Genomic DNA, 17,946 nt, shown 5'->3' with positions numbered 1-17,946 from the left:
CTCTCAAAGGTGTTGTGGCATGGTTTTATTTTCAGAGAGGCTTGGGGTTTAGACTTCTTCAGTATCCCGGCACAATGACATTTGTAGGTAGTGGTCTGAATGGGGTTTTAATTTGAACTCAGTGTTTTCTTTAAAGCTTTTGATAGAACCACTGACAACCTTCCTTTCTTAGCTCCCTGTTTTATGCAATTCAAAGGTTCCCTATTTAGAAGCCTTTAGCAGTTATTAATTTCTCCACTTAAAACTCCCTTGCATTTAAAATAAAATTTGGAGTTTAATGCTGTTCATTTTGAAATATAAAATTTGCAAAATATATCTTTTTGTTTGCAATACAGAACTAACTCGTGTTTTCAGTGTTCGGCTGGCAGAAAATACATACAACAGTCAGCAAGTGCGTAACGTCCTGATGGTTGTGATCAGAGCAAATTCATCGATTCGAACATGGAGCAATTTAAACGTTAAAAATAAGGGTAAAAAAATCCATCAAAATACGGTCACATTACATAAAAAGCTGAGCTCTGGTATTAAGTAACCAGTGTTGCTGTCAGGCTTAACCCTGATGTAAATAAAATATCATCGGTCACTAGATGGCACTCACGGGTCTGTGCTCTGGAGCTGCAGCTGCTTCCTGCAGGTCTGGCACCTCGGGGGTTTTTATTCTCTGTTATCACACAGCGGGAACTTCGCCAGCAGAGCCCGAGGGGACCGGCCCCAGAAACCGCGCGGGCCGGGACGGTACCTGCTGCTCCCGGCCGGGTGGGCAGCACTTCCAGGGTACGGTGGGTGGGGTTTGTTAGAAACAAACTTGTCATATATCAAATTAATTTCACGACAATAACTTAGGAAGGAACCTGGAAAAATATTTTCTAAAGCATCCTTGATGTTGGTTTTCATATTTGTACAGAACAAAAACTTCCTCAGATGTTTTACAGGGAAGGTCTGACGGGTCCCACAGACGACAGAAAGAGGCACCTTCCAGCACCCCGCGACTGGAGCAGGCAGGGGAGTGCGTTCCGTTTGCTCTCCAGCTGCCACTAAAACCAAAAGCTTCCTGAAGCATTACAGTAGAAAAAGGCCTGAGTTTATTTTTCACTTAAAAAAATGATGATCGTATTGAAATGTTTAAAAAAATGATTAACCAAAAATTATTATGCTAAATAGAGCACTGTTTATGCTAATTTTCTGTACAAATCAAAAATAATTTTCCCATGTGAAAGTTACGTGTGAGTGATAGGACTACAGTTAAGAACACAGTTAAATGTATCAGTATTATTAGGGCTTGCTGAAGTTTGAATGATTTGACGACAACAACAAGAATGGACAACTACAAGGACCTTTTCCACTCGAAGATTTGCTCAGAGTTGGTACGCAGCCTTCCCACACGTTTTTCATGAGAGGCAGTGGGCAGCGCAGGAACAGTTGCTGGTGAGCTCTCATATGCAGCAGTTACTGAAATAGCAGATGGGTCAACAGTTGCTGTTCTTGCAAAGTCATCCAAAAAAAAAAAGAAAAGCCTCTCTGAAAGGGCTGTGGCTGATGTTACTTTCCTATCCTGCCTCAATGCCAAGAGGCAACGTAACTGGGAAGAGCCGTGCTCGCCGCTGGCTGAGGCTGGAGGTGGCGTATGGCAGCAACACCACCACACTCAACCTGCGCCGCGACTGCTCTGAGCAGAGAGACGCTGTGAGGGTAACGTGCCCCAGTGCCCCCAACACTGATGAGCTGGTACGGGCAGAGGGGAAGGCACCACGCCAGAGTGCTTTAAGAAAACCAGATGCTGAAGGTTCCGAGGCCTGTGGGCAGCCTACACCGAGCCGTTGCTCCAAAGCAGCCCTTGCTCCCCAACACCTTTCATTCTTTGCGGGCAAGTCCAAAAAGAGAAATGATCAGAACCCTCGGGGTGCCATGTGCTCCCTGGCCTCACAGCAAAGCGTGTCTTGGTGCTGCTCACCATTGCCTGGGCAGGAACTGAGCCCTGGGAGGAGAGCTGGCCCTTGGCTGCCGCACTGCGCTGGAATGGTGTCCGAGGGGGTGATGTGGAAGAGGTTTGGTGCATTCAGAGCAGATGCTGTGGCCTAAAAACCGCCAGTCGGGGCACTGCCTGTAGCTGCTCCCAGCGTGTTGCTCTTCCATGAACATCCTGATGCTGTTCCCAGGCTGTTCCCAGCTCCTGTCAGCTGTACCAGGAGGTAACTGCACTGATAACAGTGGTCTGGCTTCCGGACATTAGCAACTGCCTGTCTTCAGAGTGGGAATAAATGTATGTACGTATGCTTATTTACTTAAAGATCTTTGAATGAACAAAGCTGAATGTTCCTGGTTTTGTAATGGCTCTGCAGCTCTGGCTTAATTAATGTCTGGAGTTCATGGAGGCGCTCCCAGGACTGTGAGAAATCATCTGGTCCTTCCCCACAGCCACCGACGGGCGGGACACTGGGGTACCCCGGGTGCACCATCAGCTCAATCGTCACTGTCCTGCTCTGCGGCGTCGGCTGCGCGGGCGCCCGGGAGGTGAGCTGCAGGATGGCGGTGTCGATGGCACTCCCGATGTTACTGACGGACATGTTCTTGCCCATGGTGCTCAAACCTATGTAAATGTCTGGCCACCTGTAGCCAGGGGAGGGAACACTGGTATTAATGCTAATGAGGTAGGTGAAAAAGAGTGTGTTATGTCCAGTGGATTAGGAATCAAAATTTACCTAAAACTTAAGATAGAAAAGGCGAGGGGGAGTGGGGGGGTGGTGTGTGTAAAATTTTTGACTATAAACAAAAGTAAAACCAGAACTACAAACTGCCAATGCTTTTTCTTTCCTAACTGAAACCAGGATACAATTTGAAGCAGCAGACCTTCAGTCTGAGAGAAGTCCCAGCACAGCCCCAGTACCAGCACTGCTGCTATTACTGTGTTTACGTGTACTGTGTCACAGCCCAAGGACTGTTGGGCACCTGTGAGTTCACATGTGCGTTTGGTTGGCACAAGAGGGAAGAGCAGAGCTAAACTGAGAAATGCCATGCTACCAAAATAACATACCATTGCTAGGCTAATTAAAACCTGAATAAATATCTCTATACAATAGCCCTCCGCTACATGGAAATGAGAAAAGTGACTGCAATAAAATGGAAACACCTTGCTAACAAAGCATTGTGCTAGAATGTATCAGAGCCATAACAAAGCCAAAACACTGGACCCAATGTTACTATTAAAGACATCACACTGAAGAGGACACCGGCTAGAGGGTGTTTCCTGTGTAGCTTCAACACAATCCTTTGTTCAAGTCTGGCTACAAACCTCAGTCCTAGTGCAGGAGGGCTGTGCAAGTGTGCGCGAGGGCAGAATGAGAAAGTTTTTGGAAGAAACCAAGGCTGGAGTCTTCACTTGCATGATAAGGAAGAGCCCAGCTGAACACTCAGCTCTTCTTCAGAAGAGTTTTCAGGACTTAGAAGGAAAAGCTTTAACTTTTTTTAACTTTTTTTAACTGTAAACTGCCTAAACTTGCCTCGTTGCTATGCGGTAAGCAGTCTTGTGCTCTCTAGTGTCATAAAGTAACTCCGGGGCTCAGTGGGGTTCCTCTCTGCACAGATGCTGAAACTGAGCTGCAGAATTGGGTTCCCTATGACTCCAGCTGACCACACTCTTCTCATTTTCCTGGGTTTCCTCGTGTTACGTTTCTTTTGTAAGAGTCTGCCCCTCCTCGCCCCTCGACGCCGGCAGAGGAGGCGGAGCGGCGGCGGGTGGAACCGCGCAGGTCCCGGGGGCGGTGCCGCCAGTTCCTCCCTGCGCCCCCGGAGCGGCGGAGCACCGGAGCGACGGCGGCTTCTCGGAGGTAGCTCGACCCCCCCCCCGCCCCTCTGCTACCGCGGGGAGCCCCGGAGCGTGCGGGGCTTCCACCAACTCTCCCGCACGGCCCCGCCGTGACAGCCCCGCGGGGAGGGGTCCTCTCTCCTGCTGAACCGCTCGGCGAGCGGCTGTGCCCGTCTCTGGCTCAGACACGGGCCGTTTGAGCACAGCCCGTGTGCTCGGGCAGGAAAGCGCACGGTGAAAATGCTTGCCTGCTGCTACTGCGCAGAACAACGAACAACCCCAAAAAATCCAGGAAAATAACTTTTTCGGTAGAATTAGGAAGTAGTGAAATCTGCCCCAAAGGACAGGTGACTGCAAGGGTCTCAAATGTCTTTAATTAATGAAACACTGTCTAAGCTTTTAGGAAAAGTATGTTATTGGGGGGAGTGCTGAGCTTTTGGGGTCTGGCCCCTGAGATGCAGGGCACTGGCAAGACTTTGCTTAGAGCAGTGATTACCTGCTGTGGCACTGCAAGCTCCCTGAGCTGCTTGCCTCCCCTTGACAACAAACATTTGTTTCTAATTCATCTCTTTCCCGCTACTTAACACCCTTTCTCCACTCTTCAGGGAGATTAAAAGTTATTTCTTAAAAACTTTCCCTAGATCATACTTTTAAAATTCCTGTGTTGATACAGCACTTCAGCTTCCTGCTGTCCCAGCTGCCAGGCTAACACAGCTTCACTAGAAAGGCTGAGAAACATGCCCTGAAAAGAACAATCTCTTTCAGGTGAGAAGTGAGTCATCTCTTCAAACAAAATTCCTTCTAAGCCCTAGTGCCCCCAGCACTTTTGTACTCCTTCTGAACCTCCTTGTAAGCCCCAAAGTGGAAAGAGAAAGGTGGTGTTTCATTCTGAAAGATGCTATCGGGAACTGATAAAATCTTAAAAGCTTTACTACAAGAAGGATGAGTAATGCCTGTCTTACCTTATTCCATGCCTTGTAAACACATCGACTGTGTTAAAAGAATCTTCTTCTACTCCCTGATAAAAGTCCATCAGGGATGGTGGAATCCAGTCACAGTTATGAAGGCCTGGCTCTATTGGGACACGTGTGTACTTAATCCCATATTCCTCTAACACCTCTGCAAATACGTGCCTGACCTCTGCAAGTAAAAACAAAGACACTAGTCAGGAGTTGGGTAACCAGCTCGTCATGTCCTCTGTGAGCCGTTAGCACAGAGATCCTTCCTTTCCATGTTTAAGAAAATATAGTCCCATTTGGTTTATCTCCTGCCGAAATGATTTTCTTTATTTGGATGGGAGTCCCCTTCTGTACTGGAAGTATTACTCCCTCAACATCTGCTATAGGTGCCTTGCCTTCCCTTCAGCACTGAGCATTTAGTCCAGCAGCCCCTTCTAAGTTAGTGACTCTGGTCCTAGAGTGCGCCAGACCTGACTGCAGAGTCAGGAACAAGTTCTTCATCAAGTCCCTGCACAGCCAGATTTTTGAGGGAAAGTTGCCAAGGGCAATGTCATCTGGAGGCAGCTGAGTGCTGCAGTGGGGAAGTCTGGATTGGTTTTTCTCACTTTTCCATCCTTGTACCACAATTACCTTATTCACAAAACAGGGACAAGAGATGCATACTCATCTCTGTAAAGCATGCTGAGACTTGCAGAGATTGGTATGGAAACACAACTGGCAGGATGGTGTTCTTGTAGCACCTGAAAGAGCTACCAGCTTTTGCAAACTCCAGCATTCCAGATTAAAATGGCCAGTCTGCTGCTGGCCCTGGTCTGCCTCCTTCAGTGTGGGCAGGAGCATGGCATTAGGATGATGAGGTGAAAGGAGTCATTGGGAGGAAAAGGAGTAGCCTGGACTATTTGTGCAGTTAATCCCCTTGCACTGCTACAGGAAGACCCAGGTCACCAAGCAGCCACTTTGGGCCCGAGCAGAACTGTCTCACCAGGGCCCAGGGGGGAACATTCAAACTGCAATTGCAGATCAAGTAGCTTACGGTGAGGTTTATTGCCCAAACAGGGAGCCATGGCAAGGCGAGTCCCCTCTGATCTCTCTCTCCGAGTCTCACCTGCTCAGCACCGGGAAGAAGAGGACTCCCTTCTTACCTGGCAGGACGTGGATGTGCTGGTGCCCATCCATGTGAGGAGGTAGGTGACCTGTCAGCTCATGGAACAGCTCCACCTGGGCCTTTAGCTCCTGCTTCACCTGCACAGCAGAGAAGGGTCAGAGCAAGACCTGTCAGCAGGCTGAGATCAGGAGAGCACAGGGGGCTGCCAGAGGCCTCGCTGGCCAGTGCTGGGGACCTGCCCCTGGGAGGCACAAAGTGCTGTGGTGTGAGTGGACACGCAGTGCTGCTGGGTTGCCCAGAGCGTCCCCTAGGTGTGGGTCTCTTTACGGTACTGGTTATGTGGATGGTGCCGATACTGGAATTTTCTGAAATACAGAGGACATTTGAATACCCATTTCCCTTTAAAATGAATGGGGAAATGGGTGCTCATATTCCATGGGCAGTTTTGATCACCTGAACACATTGATCCTTGCTCATGAGGCAAAACCAGTCTCCCTAGAGAACAAAAGCCTCTCACAAGCTGATGAAAAGCCCACTGCCTACTTAATACTTCTCTAGCATTTTCCCTTTGCTGATCTCTAGGTTCTTTGTAAATATCTGTTCCAATAACTCTTCTGCCCCCTCAGATAGTAGTTAACAGGACGTTAGTCTATGCAGGCACTGAAGCAGGGAGGAATGAGTTCCCAAAGACAGCAGAACCTTCAGCAGAATTAGGCCCAGGACCCAGAAAGCCGGTTCCAGCTGCCCAAGCAACACAGTAAAGATTCATCTCTAAGCTTACTCACAGCTGGGACCTGGGAAAGATCTTCAGCTGTTACACGCTGGCGTATGTGCAGGCTGATCCATATCAGGAAAGCAAGTTTCATGGCTGTATGGGGCTTTCTCCTACCTCTGACATATTCAGGAGACCTTTTGATAGAGCTGTTCTGAATCCCATTTTCCCATGGAAGAATCCATCTTGGTTGAGCAGAGTAGAGTTTGTTTTGAGCACCTCACATACAGGAGAGCCCTCGGAGAGGTTGGCATGCAGGCCTATTGGGATGTTGTATCTGTAACAGGAATGAAATCCCTGTTAAGCTTTGCACTTCTACCTTCCTTACTGTGGCCAAAGGGGGACATTTCAGTGAAAAATCTAGACTGAGCTAAAAAGTGGTGGTCTACTCACTGGAGTACATCTTCATATCTCTGCTCTTCTAGAAAGGAAAGTAGAACACTAAACAGAGCAGAATATCTCCAGGTAACAACCCTGTGCAGTCTGCCAAGGGCCAGTCTGTGAGATTCCCCCAACCCTGGTCCCACCCTGACTCACGTGGAGAGAGCAGCCACGAGGTATCTCAGGCTAAATGCTATAACTGCATGCTACTAGCAACTGCCCTGCAGTCACTAACAACTAACAGAAAAATCTGGACCTTGCAACCTTATTGTAAAGCACTTCATTAGCCCTTGCTAGGTATTCCTTGAGTTGTTCAAACTATTAAAGATGCTACATTTATGAGACATGTGAGTTTTACTTAAATTCTAAAGTTGCCCTTAAGTAGAATCCATATATAAACAGCACCCAAGGCAGCTGTTATGGCAACAGCATAGGCTACAAGTGTAAATACTGTCTGAGTTTAAGGGTTTCCTGGCTGCAGCTGAAATTGCCTGCAGTGGCCAAGTTTCTGTCTACTGGTGCATATGATCCCTCATGGAGTGACAAGGATAAGCTGTACAAAGTAGCATCTCTCGGGCACAAAGGATTACTGGAGGGAGGGCAGCAGTGGAAGTGTAGAACCTTGCTGAGGAATCACAAGGGTACAGTTTATTAACTAGTTGCACTCTGCAACATTAATAATAATAATTTAAAAAACAAAACAAAACAAAAACAACTATGGAGCTAGTGTATCTGCAGAGCTCCTCTCAGCCACAAGGCTTTGCAGAGTGCTGGTGTTTCCTGCTTGGTCTATGCTGTGGATTCCCCTACAATAAAAACAGGACCTGTGAGTGCTCAGATTTGTGCTGAGTTCCATTAGCACTTCTGGAAATCCTCAGAATCAGTGTCCAGAATTAAACTTTTTCCAAGACAACCCCTGGCCTCTGGCTGACTCAGTAAGTAAATGACAGCAGTGAAATGTTCCTTCTATGTTGCCCAGTCCGAGTCATGGTGAAGAGTTAATTTCAAGGCAACAAGTCTGTGATACTTTAAATCCTTCCTCGAACTTCTGCATGGAGCTGCTAAACCTGGGCGTGGTCTGTCCCTGTTACAGGCCCCTTACCACAGAGAGGAAAACAAAAGCAATCTTCATTTAGGTAAAGTGTGCAAAAAAACAGATCTTCCCCTTCTGTCTGCTGCCCTGAAGCTGACTAGTGAAGCACCAAGTTACTGGAGACAGAGGGGTCATGGGTAGATTGGACCAAGTCAGAGTCACTGAGCTCCTTCAGGTCCTAAGGCTTTGGCCCTTGCAGGATTTAAAGTCTTTTTTCCTGGTTCATCCATGTCTCGTGCTCCAGGCCAATGGTGTAGTGTGTTGCTAGGTACTGCTCCTTCTCAGAGACATAAATGTTATGAGTCAAGTTCTATGGACAGCTCAGTGAAACAAAAGGAGTCCATGTCTTTCCAGTCCAACGTGTAAGATTAGGGAGCTTGAACGTTTGCTTAATGGAGCAAAACAGCTTGTGGAGAGAAAGGTTATCTCTGGCTTTTCTGATCTGGTGATTTCTCTGCAGCAGGGCCTGATTGTATAATTGGTGAATAAATGTTCATCTGGGTTTCATACATGGGGGCTGAGCACATGATGTGCACACTAACTCCTTGCTAACACAATAACTGGAAGATGCCATCATTGGGAGTGGGGGCCCTTAAGCAGGCAGCTGATGGCAGGGCAGGAGGCAGTACAGGGGAGAAGGGATGCTGTGGCAGGAGGGCTTCCCCTCCATCCAGTGACCTGCTGTGTGCCATGCATGAGCGGAAAGGCAGAGCAGAGGGGGGAGTGTGTGGTTTTGTTTTGTTTTTTTTTAGAAGCCCATCCCAGATTCTTTATCATGTCTCTGGGAAGGTCTGACTGAATCAGCTGATAGCATTATTTGTACCACAGCCACTGCCTTCTGCAAGAAAAAGAATTCATGTGTTACCATGAATCAGCAGATGGGAGGCTTTTTTTGTTGAGCACTCTCCTTCTCATGTGTTGTGGGAGGGCAAGAAATGAACAGCTGAACCTCTCAGTGTTGTCTCCCAGGAGCATCAAATGAACTACCTCCACTTGTGCAATGCCTCAAATGCTGTGAGGGAGGCTATTTCCAGGAAAAGGCAAGCCCCTCCAACAGGTGTGGGACACCAAGGAGCCAAGCGCTGCACTGCGTAACATTAGAGCTGCTCCTCAGCCTGAGCTGAAGCCAGCCCCAGAGCTGGGGAATGTGCAGAATGTGGAAGTGCAGAGAGAGCCGGCCTTGTTCTTGCTGTAAGGGGACACTCTGGCTGTAACTTTAGAGCATGTTTCAGAGCTTTGGCTAACACCAGCTGAATACCTTAATAGTTTTCTCTAAGAGTTAGTCCTGGCTGGTTTGACAGACTGTCCATGCTGAGGCATCTAAAGAGGAACTGATAGTGTTTAACAGCTCTGGCATACAGGGACTGAAACAAAAACTCAAAACGCAGCACATGAGAAACTTGTTCAGAAACATTCATCTGTGGGAGATGCACAGAAGGAGGCATGCTGGGAAAGATGTAAGGATATAGGAAGGAGGACCATGCAGCAAGAACAGCAAGGTTCAGCTGCTAGCTAACATTTTCCTGTACCTAAATATGTGTTTCCTCTGGATGCAATGAGCCAGATGATGCCCCTATTCAGCACCAAGTGTGCTGCTGCCCCACATTCATTCCTAACACTCATGCTGTGTCAGGACTATCTGAAGTCCTAAGTGCAATGAGATGAAATCATGAGCAAAACTTAAAGCATTACAGTAATTAGCTGGGCTGTACCCTGGAAGACAGAGCTCTAGTCACGCTCTGTCCTGACCAGAGGCTTCGACTTTAAGACTGAACGAACAGGCTTTCCCACTGGCTACCACACACAGTGGACTAACTGGTAATCCTGAGTGCCTCTCACCACTGAAAAGTAGCTTCTGCAACCAAAGAGCAATGCCAAGACATGCTGTATTGTAAAAAAGGCAGGGAGAAAAGTCAAGTTATGGGAATATCATGGAAGGGCCCTTTTTTCAGAGGGCAGATGACTGTTTCTGCTGCACATAGTTTATCATTGCCCACATCTTTTAAAAAACTGTAAAGCATCTGCTATTTTACTGGCTGAAATATGGATGCAGAGACCAGCAGCTCAAGCAGCTTATATACCATGTGATGCCACACTGGGAACAGAGCTCAGCTGTTGTGGGTTTGGCTTCACACCCGCTCCTCTGCTTAAGTCCTTTATAGATGGGACAGGGTGAGCCCTGCTGGTCATTGCCAGTCAAGTCTAACTGCTAATCGTTCCACCTAAAATCCAGAATAAAAGGATTGGCATTAATCTTCAAGCAACAGTTTAGTTTCTGCAACAAAAGCACTGCAGTAACAGCTACTGTTGCCAAAACAAATGATGCCAGGAATCTGCTTGGTGTCTCTAAACTCATTTTGGTGGTTGTTTTAAGCAGCAATGACCCTTCCACAACCTGTTTGGAGAGGCCCAGGTCTAGGTGCAACTCTGTCCCACTGCCCTGGAGAATACATAGACTTGAAGCAGGATTTAGCACAAGGGTTCAGTTCACTCCTGATAAAACCAAAGAACAGTGTCTACAAATGTGTGCTCCTATAGCATAAGGAGCATGAGACTGGGCTGTCTGTGAGCTTGCTAAGGGGTTCAGGCCAGTAGCTTCTGAAGCCACTAAAATTAGTCCATTAGTGAGCTGTTTCCACTGAGAGAAAGTTGGCTGTTAAAGCCAGCCTGGTTCTGTGGTTCTCTGCTCAGCATCCCCTGTAGAGGGGGTGGGGAAGAGATACCCTTACAATAAATGCTACAAGGGTCAACAAGGAATTCAGTCTGGAAACATCTCTGAGTCAGCAAGCCCAGCCCAGTTATCAAATAGAGAGAAGAAATACAATCAGCTAAACTGCTTCCTTTTCAAGTAGTTGCTTCTTTTGCCACATGAGTGCTCTGAACAAATGTCTCTGCTGAGGCAATGGGCTTTTGTGCAGTTGAAATCCCTGTTCATTCATATCCTTAGCAGTAAAGGGTCCGTGGAGACTGTAACTATACTGAGTCACTCCTTAAAGTGCTCACCAGTTTTACACATTTCTGAGCTTGGGGGATGAGTGCCCTGGGTCCTGCCTGGCCATGGCACAGCCTCTGTGCAGTCCCTGCATTCCTGGGAGCAGATGCAGTGGGAATTATGTGATTTCCTGAGCACAGTCCCAACTGTCTTGCTGAAGGCTGTATGCTCTGGCATAAGCACGGCACTTACCCTTTGCCTTAATGGTTAAACAGATCCCACCTTCAACATCCTGTTTGTATCTTTATCCAGGAAATTACTGGCTCACCAGGTTTCAGCCCAAGTGTGACACAATTAAGAGCTTCATGTAAATATCTGTATCTAGAGATCCTGCTTCAGTAAACATCCAAGTGTCTGGAGTGAGAGAAAGCAAGGCTGTGCTTTGTGCGAAAAAGTACACCTCTTAGTTTCTCCATGTTGGCATTTGCATACTTCCTACCCCCTCTTTTTACCCTTCAGCAAACTGTAAGATCTAACTGTCTTTCATCAAATACCATCTTGTCTTGCTCCATTACTGCTAAGGACTTATTTCTGCTGGAAGAAACACTCCAAAGCCCCCGCAGTGTTAAGAACTGGTACTGTAACATAGCTTAGGGATGTGACTTTCTCTTTAATTACATCTTTGTATCAACTGAAGCTCCTGTGTCCCTGACCTTACATCAACAAAAAGTGCTGCTGTCAGTAAAATTCTAGGATTCTAGTTTAAAGCCTCAGATTGGGCCCCACCCCTAATCCAAGAACAGTTCAGCAGTGGAATTGTCTGCTATGTGATTAACAGTCAGATAAAAGGGTGATGAGAAAGCATGAGAGACTTCTAGATTAGTCAGATGTTGACTGGGAGGGTCAGAATTAAGTCACAATTTATACACACATTTTGCAATTAGTGTTGATGGGAAAGGAAGTGAAAACATAGACAGCAATTAAATGTGGTTTTGTTAGATTCTTCTGTTAAATGTACCCAGATGTTGTGGGGGCTTCAGCTTTTGTGTAGCTGATGTGCAACATTTAAACTGCAAAAAACTCATGAAGACTGACATTGTGTTCTAAAATGTATCATTCTTCATCATATATATGGATATAAGCATATATATATATATCATATATATGGGTATAATAATCTGGAAAAGGGTCCCAATAGTCACAACTGAGCTGGTTGACAAAGGGGAAAACATGGCAGCAAACAATCTCAGCTCTCTTTATTTCTGCTATCTCTATATTACTACAGAAAAATTAAGGGACCTGTTAATTTCAGGTAGCAAAATAACCCTTCCAATCTCTGGGAAAGTCCCTGGAATAATCACCAGGAAGACTGGCTGACTTGAAGATGGGGCTTGATGAGTAGAAAATTGAGATTATATGGATAACCAGGCAGTTGCAGTGAGTCTATGCCCCATAAAGAGAAAAGTTTTCAGTTACCGAAAAAAAAAAAAAAAAAACCAAAAAAAAACCCACAATGGAAGTCTGTTCTCCTGCCTGCTGCTCTGGTTATGTACTGCTCTAGCAGTTGGCATCAACAGGTTTGTCATTTGGTGATCAATCGGGCCTCTGCTGAAACTTCTCTTTTGCCTGAAGTGAGTGAGTCCCTTCTTTTAGACCAGTTGTGACACTGAATGAGAAAAGCCCAAGATTCAGAACCTAGATGTTAAGGAAGGTATATTATTTACTGCTTGGTTCTGCTGTTTTGCAATTAGTTTGTGTTAGAGCTAATACAAAGATCTGCTGACTACCACTGTATTTCTGCCAAGGCTTCTAATCAAAACACAGGACAACAGATGGTATACCCAGAAGCCTGCAGAATTATCGTGAAAATGAAGGGAAGAATGAAATTCCAGAGGACCTGTGTTCCTTTCTGAAGGATGCTGAGTCCTAACATTGCAGGGCAGCATAAGGTGCTTAAGAAGGACTATCCTGCAAGAAAAGTTGTCTTGTTACTAATTAGCTTTGCCTGTGTCCAATTAACTGAAAACCAGGTGAAGAGAGAGCTCAAGACCTGCAGTGACAAGCAAACAATGTCAGACAGTTAATTAAGAACCACCCAGATAATCTCCACAAGCCATAGAAACAGTCCAGCACTCTGACAATCCTGGCACTACGTGTTCAAAAGACCAAATACCACAACACTTGGAATACACCATGCGAAAGAACAAGCTACTTGCTTCAAGCGTCTTCTCTCAGCTGGTGATAGATCCAGTCTCCCTGTTCACACCACTGGTCAAGGCTGAAACGCCTGCTATGGAGCTAAGCATATATGCACACGTGTATAGATCTATTGTATATATATGGTACTTGCTTAGTGGTAGCGGGGTGTCTGTGGGGTAAGACAAACATGGGGAGAAAAAACAGAGCAGTGGTTCATCCCATAAAACACAAAGTGTCGCGAAGCCTCAATATTCACAGTGGGATGGGAGACAACACCAAGCAGGAGGGAAGAGGGAATAAGAGTGGCAAGGCAGTCAAGCAACAGGGGCTCTTTCTTGTTTTTGCACCACAAGACGAGGAGGATTCAGTGACATTTCTGGTAAGTCTGACCTATCTGTGTCTTAAAGAGTTTGGATGAACCTTTGCAATAGAGGAACGGATATCTTAGGGGTAACACAAGAATTTGTTTACATGCACAGGTGCCAATTAAGTGCACGTGTACTAGCAGCACCTGAAGCAGGGCTTGCATTAGAACATGACCAACCTTCTGCCGCAAACCTACAGATGCCTTCCCCATGCTTGGGTAGGGCAGAATACAGCTGCAGAGAGTTACACCAATGAGGAATTGCAGAACCTGGTCTGTTGATCTTCAGTACTGACACACGTTCCCAAAGTCACCTTGCTTATATTCTCAGAAACAGATATAAATCTACTTAATTCACATTTACAATTCAAAGCTACCTCCCCCCCAAAAAATTAAATTGTAGCAGCAGGTTGCAGCTTCTGCTATCACCTGCCCTCCAACCTGGCTTTTCATGCCCCTATCAGCTGTGAGCACAAGTGTCATGACCTGGATTCAAAGATGCTTTTTAAACCTCTGATTACATGGCCTACTTTCTGTCTATGGAAATGAGGCCAGGTGGATTCTATATTTAAAAGCCTGCTCAAGACCACAGCTAAAGTAGTTGTCATCATTACCAGAGTGCTGGCACTTAAAGGGTTTCACAGTGTCTCTGAGAGAAGTGGTGGCTTTATTTCTATGTTTCACATTTCATTTGTTTCTTCTACTAACAGGATTTTGGGTACCTCAAGAGTGTTGTGTCCTTCTGCCTCTCTCGTTATCATCCCAGAGGCAGTTCCTCTGTCAATGTTTGTGTGTAATTTCTAACCCTTTTAACAGAAGAACAGTTTGCCACTAACACCACACCCTGACTTTCCTATACCACCCAACACCAAAGCTACAAGCAATTTCCAAGTACCCCTAAAATCATAGCCAAACTGGGGAGAGATGCTCCAGAACACGGGCAGCGTGACTCTCATGAAACTGTCCCCTGCAGCAGCTGTGAAGCATAAGGTTTCAGTTCTTGTAGTACCAGTACAACTCTCTTGGTTTTCTGCTTTCCTAAATTGTTTCTCAACCCTGCTGCTCTCTCTTTCAGGACATACTCCTGCTTCCAAGTGCCTGCCCACACTGGAGCTGAAGCATTAGTTGGGTTTTACCTTCTAAATGGAAGTAATACTTCCTAATAAAGGATTTTCTGGGCTAGTCCCTAAGAATGACACACAGCATTTAATTTGCTAGTGAGCTAACTGTGCCAGCAAGCTTGGAAAAGTTTGTGGAGTAAAGGTGGTAGGTACAAAGTATTGTCCCTCTCTTTACACATGCAGTTTTTACAAACGGACTTATCAAACCTAGAATTAATTGAAATATTGAGGTTCTTTTTAAAAAGGTTTCTGGGATGGAAAACCCCAAGTTTTTCACTGCCCAGATTTATAACTTATCCCTCACAGAATCATACCATTCCCCAATTCTGCAGTGAACCTGGCTGACCCTGTGTTCAGCCTGGCTGAAATGCATCAAATTAAATGAGATTTAAAGATCTGTGCTTCTATGCTCCAACAGTTTTAGGGGTAGCAGCTTGATCAGGGTATATACCATGGACTTTCATTCTGATGGTGCATCTTTTAGAAGCATGGTCCAACAAACCCAAACTCTAGTAGATGAATTGTGTTAGTGGCTTTCTATCATGAGAGAAAAAAGGTGCAGTGGCTAATACCAGAGAAAGAGCCATTATGGGTATGGTTGGCAGGTCACTGGTTTTACTATGAGGAGTCTTAGTAAATATACTTGGGATCCAGTTTTCTTATACCAGTCTGGGCTATGATACAGTGTTTATACTGGGGCTACAAAATACTAAATTTTACAGGCTTGGCTTTCCATGGATAGTCTGTGGAGGCTGTCCACAGAGGAGCTAAAGAAAGTAGCTTACCTCCTTGCCAGCTTGGCTGCATCTGCTGCAGCACTTCCGTTGACTAAAAGGGACACGTTAGATACCGCACCAGCCAGGAAACAGTCCACGATGCCTTGGTTTCTCCGAGGACAATAGCCAAAGTCATCTCCAGTTACTATTAGCTTCACCTGAAGCATCCTTAGAGGTCATCCCTAGCAAAAAAAAAAAAAAGTCAAGGAGGGAAAATTAGAAGAATCAGCCGTCTGCAGATCACAGGCAAACAGGAAAAGACAGGCTCAACGGGGGCGAACCCAGTCGTGACTCAGCCCCTGACTAAACTCCTCCTGCTCCACCTCAGCCTGCCACTGTCTTGCAGCTCGCACAGTAGCCCGATTTGCATGCAGCCGCCTGGCTCGCACCACACCTGCCTGCTCCTGCAGTGCGAGCACCACAGCCTGCCGCTCTCTGTGGGAGCAAAGGCCGGCCGGCCTGCACTTTGCACTGCTGCAGACGAGGGGTGTGCAAAGGGTCAGGGACTTCGTGGGCTGATTTAATCGCCTGAGGGCGCGTCAGGGGTTCAAATTCTCCCTGCCGCACGCCCTCGCCCGCGGTGCCCGGTGAAGCGGGCATCGGTGCGAAGCGCCTGCGGCAGCCCCACGGCCGCGACGCCTCGCCATCCCCGCTTCCCCAGCACGGCCAGCGGGGTGCGGGCCGTGTCCGCGGGGAGAACCGGAGAGGCGCGGCCTCCGGCGGCGCGGTTCAGGCCCTGCCTTCCCGCTGGGGCGGAGGGGGCCCCGCCAGCCCCCCATCCCACCACCACCACGGGGCGGTGCGTACCTCCGCTCCCGTACGCAGGGCCGCGCCAGGTGCGGGCTGTCGCCGCTGCCCCGGGGGAGGGGGGGATGCCGGCCCCCCCTGACGCATCCCCTTTCCCCCGGTGCTGCCGAGCAGCCCCAGCCGGGAGCTCACCCGCGGCGAGCGGCTGCCCCGCCGCAGAGCCCGGCGCCTCCGCAGCGCTGCGAGCACCGGGGCGGCCGCTCCGCTCCGCTCCGCTCCGTCCTGTCCCGCCGGCGGCCCCTGGCGGCCGCGGCTCGCAGCGCGGCCCGGCGGTTCGGGTCAGGGCCGGGCGCCGGCGGGGCTGGAGCGGGCCGGGGCGGCGGGGAAGGGGGCTCGGCGGCCGCGGCTCTCGGCTATCGCCGCGCAAGGATGGGGCTCTCCCGCTCCAGACGAGGCTTGCGCCGGTAGCCGCAGGTGGGATAAGCCGTTCGGTTTGTGCTCCTTGGTTGCTTCAGGGCAAAATTAACCATCCCAACAATGCCATGAATATACAGGCCCTCAACCCGTGACCTTCGTAGTACCTGCGTGCCTCTTTCCCCCCCCACCGTGGGTTGCTGGCAGTCTGAACCGGGTGCGAGTTTAGAGCTGCAGGTCAGTAAACCCTGGTCAGGAAGTCCCCGCAGCTCTTGATGCTGGGCTGGGGAAGGGCAGGGAGAACAGGAGAGAGCCCCAGGAAGGGCAACTTCTAAGGAAGGTTCAGTGCTGGATGTAAGCCAGTTCTCCATCAGGCTGCATGTAAAATCTTGTTTGTCCTGGGATGGAACTGCTGCTTTTTCTTACTGCAGAAAAGCTATTCTTGATCAACCAGAATGAAAGTGAAAGCACGAAGTAGTTTAGAAATCTTGAGTAGGAGATACTATCAGCCTATGTTTTCCACCTGTAGAAGAAGTCCTATCAGAGTAGAACATACCCCTTCTTGGTCTGTAATGTTAGCCCCAAATATTCACCTGCTCCTGATGTTGCAGGAGAAGCAACAAACTGATGTTTGGAGAGAGTGATAGTTCAGAAAGTGCCAGAGTAACATGTCCGTGGATTTAGGGTAGCTGTCTTAGTGGTTGCTGTTAACCTGCCCTAGGAAGCAGGGAACACACTGGCACTGGTACCCGTGCATGGATGATGGTGATTTCCATGTCTAAACCTGTGTCAACATGGAGGTAAGAAGACTGAGGAAGAGAAGAAACAGCTGTCAGGCCAAGCACAGGCTTCTTGAAAGAGCAGCTGGGGGTGGAACAGGTTGGAAAAGGCTTCAAGAGTTGTTTCTGTGAGAATGAACTGACTATCCTGCTGCTTAATTCGTGGCTAAGATAAAGTCATTTGGACTAACTTAGCTCTCTTTCATTGCAACCACAACCCTGTTTTCAGTTCTGGGCAGTCCTTGCATGAAGAAATCAAAGCCTCCAGGTGTTCTCTTTCTGCAGAATTAAATTCCTAAATGACAGCCATCATACACAAGCCCCAATGTCAAGGAGATGATGTGCAAGCATAACCAGAGACTGACCATCTGTCTCAGCAAAGGAAGAACCATCAGTTTGTGGAGACAAAGCAGCACAGTTCTGCAGAGGGAATTCCACCGCTTTCATACCCAGAGCTGAGGTATGAAACACCTGTATGTGGGGGCACAACCACCTGCATACC

At 47.8% G+C, this 17,946-nt stretch overlaps 1 protein-coding gene and 1 long non-coding RNA gene across 2 annotated transcripts; one reads left to right on the top strand and one right to left on the bottom strand.

The window, feature by feature from the left end:
* Positions 1-12: 12 nt before the first annotated feature.
* On the bottom strand, positions 13-16,512 carry YDJC (YdjC chitooligosaccharide deacetylase homolog). The gene is made up of 6 exons (XM_042805158.1): positions 16,312-16,512; positions 15,514-15,686; positions 6,756-6,915; positions 5,904-6,003; positions 4,765-4,942; positions 13-2,607 (listed from the first exon to the last, which is right to left on the bottom strand). The coding sequence occupies exons 2-6, from the start codon at positions 15,669-15,671 to the stop codon at positions 2,283-2,285; spliced, it is 921 nt and encodes a 306-aa protein (XP_042661092.1). The 5' UTR covers positions 15,672-15,686; positions 16,312-16,512; the 3' UTR covers positions 13-2,282.
* On the top strand, positions 3,613-14,803 carry LOC116965347. Its single transcript, XR_004409303.2, has 3 exons — positions 3,613-3,824; positions 5,818-5,945; positions 14,683-14,803. It is a non-coding gene; the product is annotated as an uncharacterized LOC116965347 (long non-coding RNA).
* Positions 16,513-17,946: the final 1,434 nt, after the last annotated feature.

This window comes from Tyto alba, unplaced genomic scaffold (assembly GCF_018691265.1).
Source record: "Tyto alba isolate M040663 unplaced genomic scaffold, T.alba_DEE_v4.0 Super-Scaffold_44, whole genome shotgun sequence".
Taxonomy (NCBI): Eukaryota; Metazoa; Chordata; class Aves; order Strigiformes; family Tytonidae; genus Tyto; species Tyto alba.
This window is presented reverse-complemented; position numbering and strand designations above follow the sequence as displayed.